This window comes from Mustela putorius, unplaced genomic scaffold (assembly GCF_011764305.1).
Source record: "Mustela putorius furo isolate JIRA1106 unplaced genomic scaffold, ASM1176430v1.1 tig00003845_pilon_pilon_pilon, whole genome shotgun sequence".
Classification (NCBI taxonomy): Eukaryota; Metazoa; Chordata; class Mammalia; order Carnivora; family Mustelidae; genus Mustela; species Mustela putorius.
Genome location: NW_025421998.1, coordinates 69,360,439 through 69,380,390, shown reverse-complemented (window position 1 = coordinate 69,380,390; position 19,952 = coordinate 69,360,439). Strand labels below are relative to the sequence as shown.

Genomic DNA, 19,952 nt, shown 5'->3' with positions numbered 1-19,952 from the left:
ACATTTGATTATATTGAGGCAAACAGGAGACAACAAAATGGGATGTATATTTTTTTTCCTTTGGTTTTATACCACACCAGCATGCGATTAACGTACAATTCAGAGACTGAGTTAATGACCATTTTTTTTCCCCCAAAACAGCCCATTAAGTTACCCAGCTGTCAACCGATATTCTTCCTCCTCACTGTCCTCACAAGCTTCTGCTGAAGTAAGCAATATTACAGGGCAATCAGAAAGCTCTGATGAAGTCTTTAACATGCAGGTACTTGATTGGCTTTTTAATCGTCTGGTCGTGTGTATTCCTTTTCTGTCTCAATCATGAGAGTTTCTGTTCAGTCTGCTGGGCTCATGAACAGATCTGCGAGCAAGAATGTTGAGTTAAGGACAAAGCTTTAAATACTCTCACTGCTTTGTTGGTCTCTGGACCCTCCAAAGAGGTTTCTCCCAAAACTGCCCACTCCACTCTCAGAAGACGTGAGCAAAAGCGGGAAAGCCCAGGCACACTGTGCAGGGCTGGCATTGAAACCTGCCTCTGGTTTGCGTCTTCAGTTTGGGACCCTGGGAGCCTGTCACCACACACTAGCTGCCTCTTAGCCTGGCAAAGTGGCCTTTTTGCCTCAACATGGCCTTTTTGCCTCTCAACATGGTTGAGAGGGACGTTATAAAATTCCTCTACCTCTGTTCCTGTCAGAAAATTTTCATAATAAAAAGATTTTTACTGAAGAAACAAAATAGTTTTTAAGGACATTAGTTAGGGTAACTCCTGCCACACAAAATTCTATTCAGACCCTACTAATAATAGAGTATTCACACTGATTAGCAAGAAGCAGCTAAAATTTCCCTCTCCGCTTTCTTTAGAAAAGGGGCATGGCACCTACTGCCAATTTTATGCCTTGAACACATTTTTGAAGAAAACAAGAAGGTGTCTTCTGCTCTTTAGAAGCATTGCCCTATCTCTGTGGCCTCGGCTGGGAGTCCTTCCACGTGTCCCTCAGTCGGCAAGGGCACTGCTACCTGTTCCTCGGTCCCAGGGTGTCCCAGAAACTAACGTGAATGTGTTCCGTTAGCCGGAGTCAAAATCTCAGATTTTTTTTCTTTTCGGAGTATTTTTGTTTTTAAATCTCAAATTCGTGATTAATTCAGACTGGCTTCCTTATCAGTCAGAGATTTTTCTCTAGTTCTAAATGGCCCTTTGCTTTTCGTTTTCATTTCGTTTTGTTCTGTTCTTTGGCTCCTTTGAAAGGAAAGGGCAGGGATTTTGTTTTCAGTATGTCCGTGTTGTGTGGAGTCTCTAAGCCATGGGTGATAACAGCTCCTGTGTTTTTGCAGCCAAGTCCATCTACCTCAAGCTTGAGTTCGACTCACTCTGCTTCTCCTAATGTGACAAGTTCTGCCCCCTCGAGCGCCAGAGGTCAGTGGCAGGGTGTGGGGTTGACCGAGGGTGCCGCGTGGGAGCTGTGGCCCTCGGGTTCCTGAAGGATGGCCAGCGGCCACGGCACATGAGCCCTGTCCTCCCGGCAGGTCTAGCACCTCACCCTGACGATCCTTCCTTTTCTTCTCTTCCCAGCTTCCCCCTTGTTGTCTGACAAACACAAACATTCCCGAGAAAACTCTTGCCTGTCCCCGAGAGAGAGACCGTGCAGTGCCATCTACCCAACACCTGTGGAACCTTCTCAGGTAGTCCTTGGGGGACGGAGATCCTAGAAAACAAGCCGATGTCTGGAATTGCTTACATATCTCTGCAGAAAAACCCTGTACCTGCCAGAGGCAACCAGATGGGCTTTGTTAGACAACAAGTCGATCTGAGTGAAGAATGAACCTCTGTTCCATGCCTGTTGTTCACAGTTTCCATTGGAGCCATATTTCTGATACAGATACATAGGTTGTTGCCTGAGCAGTCGAGCGGAGCGGAAAATGGGAAATGATTTTTCCCTCCTTGACCTAGCTCTCTAGTTCATTGCTGCTATTTAAACAGGGCAAGGGGTAATTAGGTAAATGAGCTGGAGTGTCTGTGTGTGTTTGCGTGTGTGTACCAGGAATTTCAAGCGACTTTCTCCATTAGCCAAAGACCCTGGAGAAACATGATCCGTCCAGCAGCCTTCCTTTTGGCCGCTGCCTAGTTTGAGAGAGCTTCACTTGATTCCTTTCTGAGGTACCCAGGAGCACAAGGACAATTTCTGTTCACCTTTTCCATTCATTAATGTGTTGAGAGAAAAGCAGTTGGGGACCCAGGCTTTCCCTATACCCCAAGGAGTAAAGGCCCATAGTTCTCAGCTCCTGCCAGGACTTGATGTTGAAGTGATCCTGATGTAGGAAAGATGTTAGGGCTCGAAGTGGATGTCCAAGAAGGAACTTTTGAGACATCTTGGGTGCAAAAAGGTGATTTTATTAAAGAACAGGGGTAGGACACAGAGGTAGAAAGAGCTGCCCCCCAGGGTCATGAGGAGTAGCCCATTATAGACTTTCAAGTTGGGAGGGACTTAGGGATGGCGTAAGTCTCTGAGGAATTTGGGAGCAAGGTTTCCAGGACTTTGAGGAGACTAGCTATTGTTGGGAAAAGGTCATTTATTACCATCTAATAAAACCTGAGTCATGAGAGATTCAGATGTATATCGTTGGGCGATATGCTTGTGGGATGATTGCCAACATGTATCTGTGGGGAAGGGGTTAGCGATACGGGAAGTTTCCAAAAGAATTGCTATGTGTTAAAGTAGACTTACAGGATCCTAGGGGCCAGGGGTCGGGGCAGGGATTAGGCTAGGATTGCCTTTTGTCCTTAGCAAAGTGTCAACATGGAGGCAGTTGAGTTGCTAGAGGACTGTTCCTCCGCCTATTTCAAGGATGTTGTCAGTGGGCTGTAGGTAGTAAGGAAATTTAGTGATTTTTCTCCTGCCTTTGTTTCCCACATCCATCCCTCTTCGTCCAGGTGAGGGCAGGGCCAAGGGCTCGGCTCTCTGGGCACTTCAGGGGCTGTGAAGGGTGGCTTCCAACGTGGAGGTTCTTGGGTAGCCCTGAATTTTGCCGATGGTTTGGGAATAATTTTGGAGCGGAGAACAGTACTCATTGATGTTCCGGCTAATTTTTCTGTTTTTCTACACCACCCTGGCAGAAGTCTGTAGCTGCATCTGGAAATGGATGAGAGCGAGTGGGATGTGGCTTGATTGGTTTATCTTTGCTGATTGTGTAATCTTCCCGAAAGCCCCAGGATGCCTGCTCTGCGCAACCCTGCTGTCTCGCAGAAATTCTCTCTGAGTGCGTTTGGCTGAACCAGCTCACCAGTTTTCCTTCCCTTTGCCACTTGCTGTTGCGAGGGAATTTCACACTTTGTTCCATCTGCTCCAGGAGCGCGCGTGTTGCCAGCATGGGGGACTCTGAAAGCCTTCCTTGATTAGCCTCCGGCTTTTCTGCTTTTGGTAAAATGTGAAGCAGTGTGTCATTGCCAAAACCCCGATAATACACATGGCTATGGTGCATCTACTTTTAAGGTCCTGCCCTTTTTCTTTTAATGTATTAGGTGGAACCATGTAAAACTGGCATCTTCATGGGTTTAAAAGCCACAGAACATTGTCCATTTCGTGTTTTTAACCTAGGACTCAACACATGTCCATTCACTAGAGAGTTTTTGAGCGAATATCTCTTAATTCTTATGTTTCATGCTGCCAGTCTAGCGTTCTTATTTATAAAGAGCACCACAGCTTAACCGCTGCTTACTGGTTTTTTCCTCCATTGTATTATGAAAACTTATTTACCACTTACATGTAAAATCGAATACAAACTTCTTAAACTTAAAACTCGTCTCCCCTTTTCCCTTAAATATAATTGAATTCTTGGTTCCCAGGCTCATCATGTACCATATAAAAATTATTTTGAACCAAAAGTTTCAGTTATGAGACAATCATCTCATTTTCTAGAAGGTCTCCCATTACGGCATAGATTGCCATAGAAACAGACTCTTGTGCTTTTGCAGAGGCTGCTGTTTAATCATATTGGAGAAGGGGCCTTGCCACGCAGTGACCCGAATCTTTCTGCACCTGAGAAAGGTGGGTATAAAGCCAGCCCCTTCATTGCCCACCCCTCCCCCGGCAGCTGTAAGGCTTTGTTTTGTCCTCATTTTCTCCAGTCTATTGTGTGTCTTTGTGGAAGTTCAGATCTCTGGATCTTTAGTGGTCAGGACTAATTTGCCCTTCAGGGAGTTCATGAAAGACAGTCTTTCCTGACACATCCTTTCAAACCTGTTTTCTTGTAGAATTGAACAGCAGAATCTGAGCAAGTTAGGAACCCCTCGGTTAAATGGCTTTTGGGGTCCCATCACCAAGGCAATGCCTATGCTCCCTGAAACAAAGCTGCTGAGGAGGCGACTTGTTCGGCACAGTGAAAATAGCACCTTCCCAGATGGGTTCCCTGGTCCCAACCTTGTTTCCCTTATAGAGCTCGCTCTGCCAGTTCATCTGTTGTTTGTGGGGACTCCTATACTACTACTTCGGAATTGCAATCCAGTGCATAATGGAGTGTGCCCTGCCTCAAGGTCATACAAAAAATGAGAAACCCATGCATAGTGGTTAATAGCTAATTAGCATCGGTGACAGGAAATGAAGAGCAGATTCAGTGTGACCCCCTCCACCGTGCGGGTGGAGCCAGCAGCAAGTCACCCATTTGCCTCGTGCGGGGTCAAGCCTCAAAACTCCGAGTGGTCCTGTAAGCCCAGGACTTGAGCCACTAATGAAATGTTCCCATAAAGTGCACTTTAATTGTCCTCATTAAGAGCTAAACTGTGTTGTCCTTGGATGACACGGATAGATTAACATTAAAACTTTCCTTGGGAGACTGAAACTAGTGAGATGGTAGCTGAAATGATTTTAAAGCACAAATTTTGCTTTAATGTTACATGTCGAATGTTAATCTTTGCCTGGAGAGCTTAGCGTTTTTCTTCGCCCTTCTACCAAGGAAAACCACAAAGCCAATTTAAAACGAACTGAGAAAAATTAATTTTTAAGAGTGGCAATTCCATCCCCTGAAATTATTTCGAGTAAAAGGTTGAAATCCCAGATGTGTCCATTAGATGGCAGTGTCTGTCCAGGGAGCAAACCACTAGCAATCTTGAGACTTGCTTTTGGAAACCTGATTTCCTAGCAGCTATTTGTAATCTTGTGTGTCTTGCCCTTGCTTCTAACAGGAGCTGTTCCATATTTCTGCATCTTACTGAAGCATGGAACAGACAAATTTAAAAAAAAAAAAAGGGAATGATACGGTTTGTATTCCAAATTACTTTTTTTGAGGACTTAGGACATACTTCAGTCTAATCCATTGATTTTAGGAACAAGGGTCCTTTTGCCAAAGATTTGGTCTACAGGATGGTGTGATTCACACTGCCAGGTAGTTGAAATATTAGCCTATTACTGTCTTCCCCCTTTGGGGGTGCCACTTGTCCAGAAGTTTCCACTAAAAACTGACTTATAAAATACTTCAGCGACTGTGTCCTCCTGTTATCTATTATCTAAACACATTTGTAATTCTCAGCAAGATTCCACCGTTCTCCTGTGGAGATCTGTAGTTTTGTCTGACTGCTGGAGGGGAAATAAACAGACATGCTAGCACCCAATTAAATGTCAACTACTACTGTGAGGTAGAAAATTAAAGGTTTAGTATTTAGGAGGCTTTGGGGTTTTTTGTTTTTGTTTTTGTTTCTTAATCCAGTTGATCTTTTCATTCCGGATAATTTCGACTTTCTTCTAAGACCTCAAGTGTTCAAAGGGCAAAGTGGACCATGTGTTTTTAGCTGTGTTATTCCCTTCCAGCTGTGAATCCCACCCCTAGCAGCTGGAGCCTGGACAGTGGGAAAGAAGCCAAGAACATGTCGGATAGTGGGAAAATTATCTCTCCCCCTGTCCCTCCAAGACCCACACAAACTGGTGGGTATTTGAAGCATTTGAACAGTCACTTTTATAAAGTAACTTTTATGACTACTCCAGCTTGTCGTGAATTCCTCAGAGAAAGGTAGGCATGTGCTGTCTGAGGTAAAAACCCGAGTAGTTTAATTCATTCCCAGTGTTTTCCTTCTTTCCGGAATTTCTTATGACACTAAGTCAGACTGTACTCTGTTCCTCATGAGCTCCACAGACAGATGTCCTCCTGCTAGGCACTATCCTTAAAATTTGGGGAGGTACCCTACGCTTTGCCAAGCCCTTAGGATTTTCTCTGTCCTTTGCTTGAACCACCTCATTTTTATCAACCTCTGCTAATTCAGCCACTTTACTCTTACTCGGGACTGATGCCAGAGTTCCACATGGCCCTGAAATAGGAACTGACTAATGGTAACTTTGATAAGCTTGTGGGGTGCAACTAATCTCACATCCATTGCTATCCCTTGTGTAGAGAGGTCTGTATCCAGGAGTGAGTGAAATTTCTCAGGGTTCCTGGGTGGCTCAGTCCGTTAAGTGTTCCACTATTGATTTCAGCTCAGGTCATGATCTCAGGGTCGTGGGATCGAGCCCCACATCATGTTACATAGGGCTCTGCGCTCAGTGATTGCCTGAGATTGTTTCCCTACCCCTGTGCCCTTTCCCCACACTCGTCTTCTCACTTGCATGTGCACACCTTTTTTTTTTCTTTTCTTTCTTTTTTTTCTTTTCTTTTTTTTTTTTTTTTTTTGACAGAGAGACACAGCAAGAGCAGGACACAAGCAAGGGAGTGAGAGAGAGAGAAGCAGACTTCCTGCTGAGTAGGCAGTCTGATGCGGGGCTTGATCTCATGACCCTGGGATCATGACCTGAGCCAAAGGCAGATGCTTAATGACTGAGCCACCCAGGTGCCCCTAAATAAACAAAATTTTTAAAAAATGTGAGATTTCTCAAGGGGTTGATTCAGGGTGCTGCAGCCCTTCAGGTGATGGTTTAAGAAGCAAATTCTTAGGCTCAACTTAGAAGATCTGAGATCTGAATCAGATCAGAAAATCTGAATCAGATCTGCATTTCCAGGGTAAAGATTTTACCAAACCCTTCTAGATTTTGAGAACCACTGAAAATTCTTAAGAAACTTTATGAGCTGATAGCAATAACAGACCCCCTTTCCAACTGAATAAGCCATTTGCTTGGTAACCTTGATATGGCACAGTTTTTAAGACCTCCTCTGCTGAATCTGCCTCTCTTGGTGATGGGGAGAGTCTTTTCAACATGTGCACACATCTAGAGTAGTTCTGGAGTTTACAAATACAACTGGCCTAAAAGCAAGAGCAAATACGACATTTTCTTCCCAGATTTTTTGGAGTTGCTCATTTAGGTTCCATTTGCTGTATTTTAGCATCTCATCTTTGTTTTCTTTTTTCTTTTTTTTTTTACTGACTTTGGTTTTTTTTTAAACAAACTGTGTGCTACCCAGTTTGTTCTATACTTGTCAAAGCTAAAAGTCACCAACAGGTTTTGAAAAGCATGTGAGATTTTTCAACAGAACAAGAAATAACTAGGCTTCATTGATAACCTACATCCGAACACCACTGTGGCCCAAGACAGTTAAGACTCTTCAGCCAAGTAATTTGTATCTTATTCATGCTGTACATATATTCAAGGAGCCTCCAGTTTAAACTGGTTGTATCACTCATGTCAGAAACTTGAAAAGCATTTTCAGAGGAACAACAGTATTGATGGTAGGTAAGAGCCTAGGCCCAGTCAAACTTGGAGGCAAGGATACTGATGGCACTCTTTTAGGTCTCTGGGGGAGAAGGCCTTTCTAGAAAAGCTCTGTGGACAGACTATGGCTGCAAGGGCTGCTCTGGAACCACGTGGTGGGGTCACGGAACGCCCGGCTCAGGAGGAAGAGGAACCTGTGCTGTGGTAAACCTGGACCACACACAGCGGTGGCAGTAATACAGTTCCCAGTCAGCACTCTGTTTCTCTGCTCACACAGGATTTTCTTCTGTCAGCCCCCACCGCAACCCACAGGCTAACACTAACACCGGTGTTTGAGAGTAGCAGGTGCTGCACACCCCCATGTGGCCACAAAGGGCCACTCGCCCTCGTGCACGAAGGCACAGGTGACCTCACCTCTCCCAGTCTCGCCTGGAAGGGCTGCCCTCCCTTCTGCACTGATTGCTCCCCGGGTCTGTCCTCACGTCATCATCTGTGCTCACTGTCGCGGGATCTGTAACTGTCTGTCTTTATTTCCTCCAGCCTCTTTCTAGTTTTCTCAAGAGTTGTAAACCTCACTTTGGCAGCTGGGAGAAGGGCAGCTGATCACAGAGCAGCAAACCCTGAGCTCAGTGAAACCTCTGTAGTGGAACTGGGAAATCTGACTTACCCTCCTCGTGTTGGCTGTGTCACGGCAGCTTTCTGTGTGTGTGGTTGTGTTCCAGGGGGCTGGACCTGACTTCCGAGCACACAGAGCAGGGCCATCATGGGCTGCATCCCAGCTGTAGGGCTAGGAAACCCAGGGGGAGAAATAGAGAGACAGCACCTCTTTGCTGAAATAGAGCACCACCCCCCCCCCCCCCCCCCCCCCCCCCCCCCCCCCCCCGCCCCCCACTGCCCCAGGACAAAGGGGAGACCTGAGTAGAAGCATGAAGGGGGAAAATGGAAAACTTCTCACTTCTTGTTTGGATGTGGCCAAGGGTTTTCTGTTTGGGGAGTACTGGATGTGAGGGCAGGAGACTGGTGTAGTTTATTCTCACGGACCCCTTCTAACCTGCCTAGGTGGCAGGAGTGTCCCCATTGCTGCTCAGAGTTGGCAGCTATTTTCCAAAGTCTCTCCCTGGCACATCACACCTAAAAGCACCTTTTGAAACAGATCAGGCAGTGGAAAAGCATCTGGGCTTCTGGAAAATGCGACATTGGACCAGTTCGAGTTCCTGTCACTTCTGTATAGCATTATGTATGTGCTGGTGACTTTTCACTAATTCTCCCGTGTCTTGGTGGGGAGTCTGATTCGGACAGGCATCATTTAGTTTCTCCCCTATCTCCCCACCCCTTGCCTAGGAGGTCTTTAGGCACTAGACCATCTATATGGGTTTGTACACAGAAGGCATGTGCAGCTAGTGAACCTTCTGGTTTTTCTCAATTCAAAGTATTTCTCTCTGTTTACAGCTTCACCAGCAAGACATACAACGTCAGTGTCCCCCTCACCTGCTGGGAGATCTCCGTTGAAGGTACAGACTCATATTTAGACTCAGGCTAGAGACTAGCCCCACATTCCTCCTTCTCTTACAATTCATCCGTGGTTCATCACTGAGCTGCTTTCATAGGTATAGACCAGGCAAAGAACACCTAGAGAAGGGGTGAAGGAAGATTGGTAAGAAAACAGGCTTTCCTGTCAGGGAGCCTCCTCCATGAGTGCAGCCCTCTGTGTTCAGGTTATTGGCCTCATTCCCCAAAAAGTGGCCATGAAAATGTATGGACTAGAATCTCCGTATACACTGAATTAGGAAAGAAATATGGTTCTACTGAATTTCCTAGGATGTTTTCAGTCTGGCCTTCTGATTTCAGGGACATCAAAAAAAAGAGAAAGAAAAAAATTTAAAAACTCAGCCATCAAACCCAGTTAAAGAGTCTCCTGGGCCTTTTTGCTTCTGTCAGCCCCAACCATTTGACAAAGTCAAACCCGACTTTCTCTCCTTCCATGTTTTATACTAATGTTTTCATTTACATTTGAGATACATACTTCATCATGAAAAACAAGACAGTAAAAGGAGTAAAATTTCTAGGAAACAAATTGAAAAGCTTTAAATTGATAGGTAAATGTGGGCTATTTAACATCTCTAAACATACAAAATCCCTCACGAAGGTAAAGAATAATATTTAGTCTCTGTCCAAATTGAATCAGACTGGCTGTAGGGATTGTCAATATCTACAGACACTGGTGTTCAGAGCCACTGCACCAGAGGCAAATATGGGGTTGAAGTGGGTGTTAAAAGAATGATTTTGAATCTGAGTGAGGATTTACATGCTCCGCGTGTCCTTTTTGTTAAGGTATTTCTCGCTAATGTGAAAGAAAGAGACAAATTAGCTTCTAAAAACACACAGGGGCAGGTCGTGATCCAGTGCATCTGTGTTGCTAAGGATAGTTGCTGATAGAAACTGAGACTCTGGAAAACAAAAGCCCCAAAATGGAGAAAATTGCAAAGAAGTGTGATTTCATTTGCATTGCCAACGTTTCTGATGTAGAAATTTGCTGGAGAGTGCAAATTATTTGCTAGTTTGGTTTTTTGGGTTTTTTTTGGGGGGGAGGTTGTGTGTGTGTGTGTGTGTGTGTGGTTTTTTTTTTTTTTTGTTGTTTTTTGTTTTTTGTTTTGTCATTCTGCAATGCAGCTGTTAATCATAGCGTACCCGTGACTGCGTTAGCTTGGGCAGCCATAGACTGTCACATTGCTGTGATGGGAAACGAAGCAACATGATGTTTCCATATCTTACATTTGGCCTTACTCGCAAGGAGCTCCCACATATTGCTATGCGATTAACATCTGCATTTTCCAACTTGATTCTGTAGAGTAGTAAGATGGCAAGTCTACGAGACTGATTCTGTAAAAAGAACTGAAGGCACGAAAATATTCAGGCAGCTACCAAACAGTCCCGTTTGGCAAGGTGGCATATGGTTTCTCTCTCTGCAGAACTGGTGATGTTCTTACCGGCCAGGGGTAGCTCTGCAGCCATATCTACACCAACAGGGTTTGGAGAGAAAACAAATAGCCTCCTTCTGTTATGACTCCTGTGTTACATTAGGGGGCACAGTCCTACCAAGTTATGAGCTTTGCTATGACTAGAATGCAGTTTGTTGCCTTAACTCAGTTTTTCAGCAATTAAATGATGGAGTTAATCCTGTGGTGAAGACTTGAGCTTATCTGCCTTATTTAAACTTGCAGTCTGATTTTTGACAGTCAACAGCAGTGAATTTGGATCCCTTAATTGGCAACACTTCATTTTAGGCTCCTGCTAAATGAGTTTGTGTCTCCCTGCATTATTTTGTTCAAAGAGAGACCAAGGTAGAGGTAGTCTAGGATAGCGTTTCAGAAATCCTCTCCATAGGGTATAGTTTTAGAGGCCATTACGCAATAAATGAAAAAGTGGTCTGTGGTCAGCTAAGTTTAGAAAACCCTAGGCTGAGGTGTCCTTTCATTTTCTTGATTGTAAGACTGTAACATGCTACTAGGCTTTGAATGTACTCAAGGAGCACACAATATGCAGCATTTCCAGGTAGAACCCTGCTCTCACAGAGCATCAGTTAGGACTCCTTTTCTGTAGGACCCCAGTTGGGGAATTAGCAAATTCAGATGCCAACAGAGTAGACCGCTAACATATGTGAACAAAGGAGGCTGGTAGAACACAATGTGAAGACCAGAGTAAACTGAAGAATTCATGCCCCATCTCCAGGGGAAAGCCCCTCCTGTTTCAAAAGATTGTCCCCATTAAGAGAAAGCAAGCCGTTGTTGCTAGAACTTCTATTTTTTTTTTTTAACGTAATGCCAAAAATGTTGGGGTTTTTATGAGAAATCTTCCGATTTTACAAAATTAGTAACCAAGTCAGTTTCTTTAAAAATGTGCCAGAAGAAACAGGTCTCATTTCAGTCTAGAGCCGGAGAGGAGCCCGAGAGCTGCGCTAGTGCTGCTGCTTCAGCTCAGGGGTCAGGAATGGGAGAGAACTGAAGTGCAAGCCTCGAGCGCCTCACTCCTCCTCCGGAGGTCTTTGGTAGGAGGCCCACCCAGGTCAGGCTGCTCTCGCTCCTGTCCTCCAGTTCTGCCCATCCCTGCTGAGCTAGAAGGGGAAATGGCACCGCCCAAGCTTTCTGTTGTTTCTGCGGGTTCCCCATCTTTCAAATGATGGGACTACTTATATACCTCTGAATTTTCTTCCTGATTACTTTTAGCTTTTTTCTGCCCCGAAAAAAAGAGTAGATACGGGCAGCAAGGTGAACAAACGGAGGGGATAGCAGGTGAATGCCAGAGGGCGGTGTTGCTGCGGAGAGGACACGGCCTCCGATGTGAGGCCGGGTTGTGTGCGTTAGTCCCAAGCAGGGCTGCCATAAGTAAGCGCCACAGTGTGGGCGGCTTCAACAACAGGGACGGATTTCCTCACAGTTCAGGAGGCTGCAGGATCCAAAAACAAGGTGTCGGGAGACTTGGTTTCTCCCGCGGCCCCTCTCCTTGGCTTGCAGATGGGTCGCCTTCTCCCTGCTTTAACGCGGTCTTTGCACCTTTGGGGCTTCTCTACCCAAATTTCTTCCCGTAAGGACACCAGTCAGATCGGACAAGGGCCTACCGGAAAGGCCTCACTTTTAAGGTCGCCCCCACCGCCTTCAAGGCTCTGTCTCCACGTAGAGTCCCGTTAAGAGCGCCGGGGATGAGGGCTGGGGTTCAGGGCGGGAGGCTGGCGGGCAGCCCGGGACAGTGTTGATGACTCTGGCGCGTCTCCCCTCCGGCCTTTCTCTCGCCTTCGAGCAGGGCTCCGTGCAGTCTTTCACCCCGTCTCCGGTGGAGTACCACTCCCCAGGACTCATCTCCAACTCCCCGGTCCTGTCGGGCAGCTACAGCAGTGGGATTTCTTCTCTCAGCCGGTGTAGCACCTCGGAAACCTCAGGCTTCGAAAATCAGGTGAACGAACAGTCGGCGCCGGGGCCGAGCTACAGCGGGTCGGAGGAGCCGGGGCGCAAGGAGAGCAAAACGCCGCCGCCCTACAGCGTGTACGAGCGGACTCTGCGGCGGCCCGTGCCGCTACCTCACAGCCTCTCCATCCCGGTCACGGCCGAGCCGCCCGCGCTGCCCCCCAAGCCGCTGGCGGCGCGGCCCGGCCACCTGGAGAACGGGACCCGGAGGACTGAGCCCGGCCCGCGCCCCCGGCCCCTGCCCCGCAAGGTCTCGCAGTTATGAGTCCCTTTGCTGGGCCCCCCGCGGCGACGCCGAGTCCTGGCGGTTTACAAGAGAATAGGGAGTAGGACGAGGAGACATTTAGTGTAGGCACTTTAATCACTTACTCAGATTTGTCTTTCAATGAATGGAATTAACACTTGCTTATTAATATGTTGCACAATATTAAAAGTTACTGATCTCAAACGCCAGATGTTCCATGAAGTATGGCTGACTTTCCTTACAATGTCTCTCGTTTGAAAGTGGTAAATAGCGTGGAAGACTTCTTTTGTATCTTTTTATGTTCACCTTTTTTATATAGTTTCATCTTAAACCAATAGGCTATTGTCGAACAACACGGCGCGTGATGATGTTGTATACTTTTTACTGAATACTTGATACTCCGAGAAAGCTTACTAAAGTCAATGCACATCCTAACACAATGATCCTTGCTTTAGAAGACTTCTGTACATAAGGGGAGATTTCTGGCTCTTTCCGTGAGCAGACTGATCAGTGCACACCAACAGAGTTACAAGTTAAAGCAGGCTACTCAGACAATATACTTAAGGGGTTGCAAGGACTAGGACTGCAAGTTATTTTGTTCCTGAAACAAAGTAACTCTTTGAGGTTGCTTTTGACATCTGACCACCATCTACTGTCTTAAAACTCTACCTTTGTGAATCGGTTGGTAAATCCTTTAGTATCCTGACATCATGGCATCTACTGTATTTCTTTTCAAGGTGCAATTTACTTTCAGAGTTCCAATCCGCTAGATTAAGCAAAAGACCCCAGGAGAAGTGTTTACTTGAATCTTGTGCTTCCGTACTTGATAGTTTCCTCCGCAGCATTTGTCATTGAAGAAGAGCAGATGTTCACGTGTTAAATAGGCACAAATTAATGTGTCCCATTAACAAGAATTCAGGAATCAATATAGGACAGTATTAAATCAATAGCGTAAATGAAGAAAAAAAACCTTGGAGAAAATATATTAGCATGATTAAATGGCAAAAGGACTTTCAAAAGGTAAGGGCATTAACTTTCAATCCTGCGCCAAATAGAATATTCTTCACAACTCTCCAAGCTACTACCAGAGCTTGTCTTCTTGGAGGATCCTGTTTTTTGAAGGGTGAGAAGGCTGTAGACCCCTCTGGCTTGAGTATTGCTGCGCAGCATCTCAGATCTAGGTAGGGATGCTAAAGCCACAGTTGCAGGAGTGTGAAAAAAGCACCTTGTATGTAGTAATGTATTTTGTATCTTTGTTTTTTTCTTTTATTGACTGTTTATAACACTCAATTGACAATAAATATGAACTGTATTTTAAATCATACTGTTAAATATTTTCCCTCTTTTGTTGGGAAGCTCATTTTAGTTTAACCGTGTTTGTTTTTGTTGATAGCTTACCTGGAAGGCAGTGACCACTTTTTTATATTCTCTTAATGAAACCATTCAGCAGGTATATGCTGTTGAGGCTGGTTATAGAGGTTTTCTATGATAAATGTTCAAGTATTTTTGTACATAACTGGTTAATTTTAATAAGAGATACCATTATGTGTAAAAAAAAAAGTACAAATAAAAGCAAACAGTTGTGGATGCAGTATGATTGTTATAATTATGCCAAATACTTTATGTATGGAAAAAGAATATTTGTACATATGTGCTTTTAACAATAATTCTGCCATATTGACTTTACAGTTTTGAATGAATGTCAGAAAAATTAATATATGTTAAAATATTTATGTTTAGTGGAAGTATTCATTATTGAGAAAAGGAACATGAATTTTAGCTTTGTATCTTGCAAGTTTTGCAGTCAGGAATTTCTGGACTAGCTTTTGCTTTTGATGATAACACTTTGTGTTTGTAATCACATTCTTAAAAATATATACACACACACACATAGGAAGCTCCATATTCCTGTTGCTTTAAAGAAGTAAAGCCTTCCATTTAAATCAGTTGACATGCATAAGGTAACAAAGCTTCTTTGATTTCCTTTTCCTTTGTAATTTAATAGATTGTTGACTAGTGCTTGGGCACTGTGTAAATCAGTGTTATTTGCTCTTGAAGCCATTTTTTAAAGAAGTTTTTTGGCAATGAACAGTTCAATTTATCATGTGTGTATTTCTGAAGCAGCTATATAGCAGAACATTTCAAAAGATTCTGTTAGCTCAGATGTTCATGTTGGTTGCTGCTGAATGGTAAATATTTAATAAAATTACCTGATTAATCTTAATATTAACTGTCTTTATTCCTGTTGTCAACGAGTCTTTACCTGCAAAAGAAGCTGTGTAAATCTCTTGGTCGGATCGTGTTGACTGATGTTGTTAGACTCTTTGGTTGATAGATCCTGTTTTGGTGTTGTCTTGCCTTGGCTGACACACGTCTCCAGGCAAAGCTTATTTATACCTTGGAGAAAAAAAGTTGAAAAGGTAATGGTATTGGTAGTAATCAAAAGAGAAGTGATTTACCTGGATACTAGACTAATTAACCTAAGGAGAGCCATTTTTTAAAAGTCAAGCCATCAGGGTGCCTGGGTGGCTCAGTCAGTTGAGCTGCCAACTCTTGGTTTCTGCTCTGGTCATGATCTCGGGGTCTTGAGGTCCCGCCCCCGGGCTCTGGGCTGGGCGTGGATCCTGCTTGGGATTCTCTCTCCTTTCCCTTACTCTCTGCCTCTCCCCACCCCACCTCACTCCCCCACCCACATGCTGGTGCTCCTGTGTGTGTGCGCGCACACATGTGCACGCTCTCTCCAGAAAAAAAAAAAATCCACATTTGTTTACATTGGAGTACTTGACATAGACAGGTAACTGCCAGGCGTTAGGAATAACGGAATAACTGCCTTTGTTAGCTCTGACAAACTCTATCCACAGGCCAGCTTTTCTTCCCGATTTTCATGAAAAGATGGGAAATGTATTTGACAAACACTGGAAAACCCATTGACTACAAGATTTCTGTTAATAGAAGCTGGCGTTTAATTTTGTGAGATGTGTCTATGCTGTGTTGGGTTTACAACATTTATGTAACTCAATGCTAAGCGAGCCATTGTCTAAAGCCTCCAACCCATTAAATACCAAAACCCATTTAAAGGCCATAGTCAATGTCCTCCTGATTGTTTCTCGACATTAACTAAGTGATTTTAGAGCATTTTTGGATCATTCTCATTACAACAGCCCATAAGTATTTCGATTCTACAAGCATAATTACAATATGAATAGCTCTCCTTCCTACCTAAGTAGTCTTCTCTCCGGATTGTTATTGATTGTTCTACAAAACACAAGAGAATAACAAGTTGCACAGCCTTGCCTTTATTTGATCTTTACATATTAAAATGTGGCTGTACCAAAATGAATTTTTAGTTCTTGATTGAAATAAGCTTTGTCCTCATTACCTAAGAATACCTGAAAGAGAATCAAAAAATTGGCCAAATTCCAATCCCCTGACACAATGATTATTATTTTTACACATCCTTTTCCATTTCTTTCTACATATATTTAGTGCATAGTTCTTCTCCACTGTTGAGTGTGGCTGCCCAAGTATCACCAACATAACCTGTTGCTAATGCAGGGCTGACGCCTTGCCACTAGTGAGGGCATCACAGCTCAGTAGAGCTTTGGGTTGTGTCACGGAGAGAAGGGCAAGATCAGACTTCCGGGAAATTTTAGAATTTTGTTTAAGGTGGGACTTTCATCAAGCGGGCATTGTTTAAAAATGGGTAAACATCATGATATAATTGTTCAGATTTGATGGAAACAGCAAGGCAGGAATTTTGGGTTGAGGGGTTCATGAAGTCTTAGGACATTAGCTTTCAGTTGATGCTTTGTACTGATGATTTGATAGGATCTGTTGAGAAGTTCCTATTATGAACAATAAAGTTATTTCCCTCACCAAGAGATTTGTGGTAAGCTTACACTAATAAGCATTGGAATATGGGGTCCTGCTCACGCGAACAACAGCTGTATGAGGTACGTAGTTTCAGTTCTCAACGTATATGTTTTACTCAGTTATAATCACAGTAAACCTGGACAAATTATCCTTATTTTGTCTTTATATGTAGTATGTATTTGCATATAATATATATGTAAAGGCAAAGTATAATAATTCTTGGGCCGTGCCCATATTAATTGACATTATATTGTTTTCAAGCAGTGGCTCCTACAAATAACTCCACTTTGACTCTTCTTACACACAGCTTTTTCCGTGTTTGGATTATTTCCTGACAATGTATTCCTACACTGAAATTGCAAAGGCAGAGAAATGATGATTTTTACCATTCTTTTGCATATTGGCAAATTTATTCCCCAAAGTGTTCTACCAATTTTAATGCCACCAGCAATATCTTTCCAAGATTGGCTATTGATGCAGTATTTTGTGCTATGTGGGAAGAAAATATTGCTGCCTTACCCAAAATTTGAGAAAATGTTAATAAGTCTTTCACACAATCTTTCGCTAAGGAAATTGATATCCTTACAGAGGAAATGAAAAAGAGAGATGAGAAGACAGAAAAGTAACAAGCTAATGTTGATACTCTGACAGCACCTACTGAAAATACTTCATCCCAGAGAAGAGATTGCTAGGAAAATCCTTAGCATTTTGAACACAAGCACAGCCTCACTTATCCAGAGTTTTTCCCTGTCATTCACAATCAGGGAAGGAATAAAAAACTGAGCCGTGAGGACAGTGACCTAAACAGCTGTCGTAAACGCCACAGTCAGCTGAGTGACGTGTCCGCAGGAAGATAAAGCTGATATAAAGTCTGTGTGTTGAGTTCAAAGGAACTCAAGAGTCCATTCTGACTTTGTAAGAATGTTGAGGCATAGAGGAGGTGGGCTCTAGAAAGCTATGCAAGTGGAGGGGGAAAAAAGTTAACTCCAGTGAACAAGAATGTTTTGTAAAAGTAAATGTAATTATAGCACACTGTGTGGGTCAGCTACATATAATATTTACACAGTCATGGCAAAGTAAAACATATTGATCTAATCCCAAATTATAATAGAATTAGACTGGAAGGGTGAGGGTAAGGAAGGAATTTGTATGTGCAGAGAATACAGGAAGTTCTCATCATCTATAGAGGGATGTCAGTAGTCAAGAGGAGGAAGAAATCGTCCTTAGTCCAAGCCTCTGTTCTTCTAGCTGGGCTAAGAATTAAGTCTACGTGAGACGCAAAAAGTCATTTTATCTATGATCCAGAAGTTTTCTCCCAAAAATACCGTAAGAGAGCAAAGACCATCGCTGTGCAGGTGGTAAGAATATATAGTACCTCCAGGCAGGCACTACTGGAAAGGGACTTGCCAGCACTAACAAGCAACAAAGGTCCCTTGTGGGCTGGGACCTCTTATGACAGCTTCCTGAGCACTGGCAGGTCTGGACAAAAGAGTGCTGCTTAGCAATACAGGTCTCAGGGACGCCTGGGTGGCTCAGGGGATTAAAGCTTCTGCCTTCAGTTTGGGTCCTGATCCTGGGGTCCTGGAATCGAGCCCTGCATCAGGCTCTCTGCTCGGCAGGGAGCCTGCTTCCCTTCCTCTCTCTGCCTACTTGTGATCTCTCTCTGTCAAATAAATAAATAAATAAAATCTTCAAATAGACAATACATGTCTCAGATTCCCATTCTAGTTGACTGGCCACCAAGGTGCATCCCAACAAGGGCACACTCCCCAATGGTGAAGACCACAGGGAATGTTCTCACTGGTCACAAAGTCAAGCTCTTTGACACAGGACAAGATGAAAAGAAAAACTTTTTTCTTATGCAACATTAACAACTTTAGCTCACTCTTGGCTCTCTTGGAGCCATGCTAATACGGATGTGCCACGGGGCTGGAGATTGTGTGTTTTATCGTGTATTTCATTACCCAGAACTTTTTTTGAGGTTTCTGGTGACCTGGTGCCGATCTAATGCATTCTGTGACCAACTCATCCTAACACGGGAGCCTTTGGGTTAGGTGGTAAATGCTCTAACAGCTTTTAGTGCTTGACTTGGCTTTTTCTTTTCCTTTCAACATGTCCCATAGCAAGAGCCTTTACCTCTGATGCACATAACCCACCATAAAGTTTGTCTAAATAGACGCTGATCAGAATCACTGGATTCGCCTGTCTGTGAAGCCAGTCTGAACAGTCGGCTTACAGGGCCCGTGCTGCCTTCTGCCCTATGGTGGGTTTTGTTTTGTTTTGTTTTTTGTTTTAAGGATGAATGGCATAAAAGACAGACCAAAAAAAAAACAAAGACCATCTCTGAGAGGAAATGGATCAGGAACCCGAGAGTACTCTACCAAATTTTTACCAAGAGTCCTTAAGCCCAAGGAACTAGTTCCAGTACTTTATCTCCTAAGCTTAGAGACAACAAAAATCTCACCCCTCTTGCTCCCCCTGACTCCACAGAGGTGTCAGGAGGCTGACAGAAGAAGCCTTACCTTCTGGTTTTATGTCCTAGTTCCCAGAGTTCAAAGCTGCAGAATCTTCAGAGCAAATGTCCAGTGGAAGTTTATCCTGCTGACTGTGTCAGGTGAAGGGGAGGAAGAAATTTTCATTGGTCCGGGGTTCTTCTAGCTGGGCTAAGAATTAAATTTATAGGACATAGATTAACAGGAGAAAATAAACCAAAGTTTTATTACATGAGCCATGGAGGCCCAATTATGCAACTGAGACCTAACAAGGACCAAAGTCTTTATACGTTTTAGACAAAGAGATAATAAATCTGTGAGGAACTGACAGGACAAACAAAACTTAATTTGGGGACCTTCAACTGGTAAGGAATTCTAAACAGAATTTAGGCTGGGGTAGTAAACAAGCAAAAAGGAACAAGGGTTGTTTACACAGACTTCTTGGCTCCAAATTTCCTATCTTTGGTGATAAGGATGCCTCTCTACCTCCTGATACAGATTTATTTGTGGCTTTGGGGGAACAGAGGAGGGTCTGAATGACCTTACACAGACTGTCTCTTAAATTAAGTTTTATTTGAGGTAATCAATATGCCAAAGTAGCACATTTTGGGCAGCCTGCCCTTGATCCCTGAAATAGAAAATGCTTAAAATCTAAAGGCACGATATAACACACAATCTCCAGCCCCGTGGCACATCCGTATTAGCATGGCTCCAAGAGAGCCAAGATAGCAAAAGATAGCAATATAAGATACTTTTTTGTTTA

General features: G+C 43.8%; 1 protein-coding gene and 1 long non-coding RNA gene across 8 annotated transcripts in view; one reads left to right on the top strand and one right to left on the bottom strand.

Moving 5' to 3' along the window:
- The window catches only part of DOCK4 (dedicator of cytokinesis 4), a 437,391-nt gene extending 422,343 nt beyond the window's left edge, over positions 1-15,048 (top strand). For 2 of the 3 annotated variants that reach the window (XM_004741944.3, XM_004741943.3), the window contains 7 exons: positions 142-262; positions 1,330-1,411; positions 1,568-1,677; positions 3,968-4,040; positions 5,796-5,909; positions 9,072-9,133; positions 12,420-15,048. In XM_004741944.3, the coding sequence (XP_004742001.2) occupies positions 142-262; positions 1,330-1,411; positions 1,568-1,677; positions 3,968-4,040; positions 5,796-5,909; positions 9,072-9,133; positions 12,420-12,845 (988 nt within the window). In that variant the 3' untranslated portion in view covers positions 12,846-15,048. The remainder of the gene's footprint in view (positions 1-141; positions 263-1,329; positions 1,412-1,567; positions 1,678-3,967; positions 4,041-5,795; positions 5,910-9,071; positions 9,134-12,419) is intronic. The other variant, XM_004741945.3, reaches the window with a different exon arrangement.
- Positions 9-19,498, bottom strand: LOC101684748. 5 transcript variants are annotated; one of them, XR_001177758.2, is made up of 6 exons: positions 19,220-19,498; positions 15,088-15,221; positions 9,111-9,251; positions 8,290-8,409; positions 3,277-3,407; positions 2,366-3,125 (listed from the first exon to the last, which is right to left on the bottom strand). It is a non-coding gene; the product is annotated as an uncharacterized LOC101684748 (long non-coding RNA). The 5 variants fall into 5 exon arrangements; XR_001177756.2 differs by lacking the exons at positions 2,366-3,125; positions 3,277-3,407 and adding an exon at positions 9-358 and having other exon boundaries at positions 19,220-19,493; XR_001177755.2 differs by having other exon boundaries at positions 2,366-3,407; positions 19,220-19,494.
- Positions 19,499-19,952: the final 454 nt, after the last annotated feature.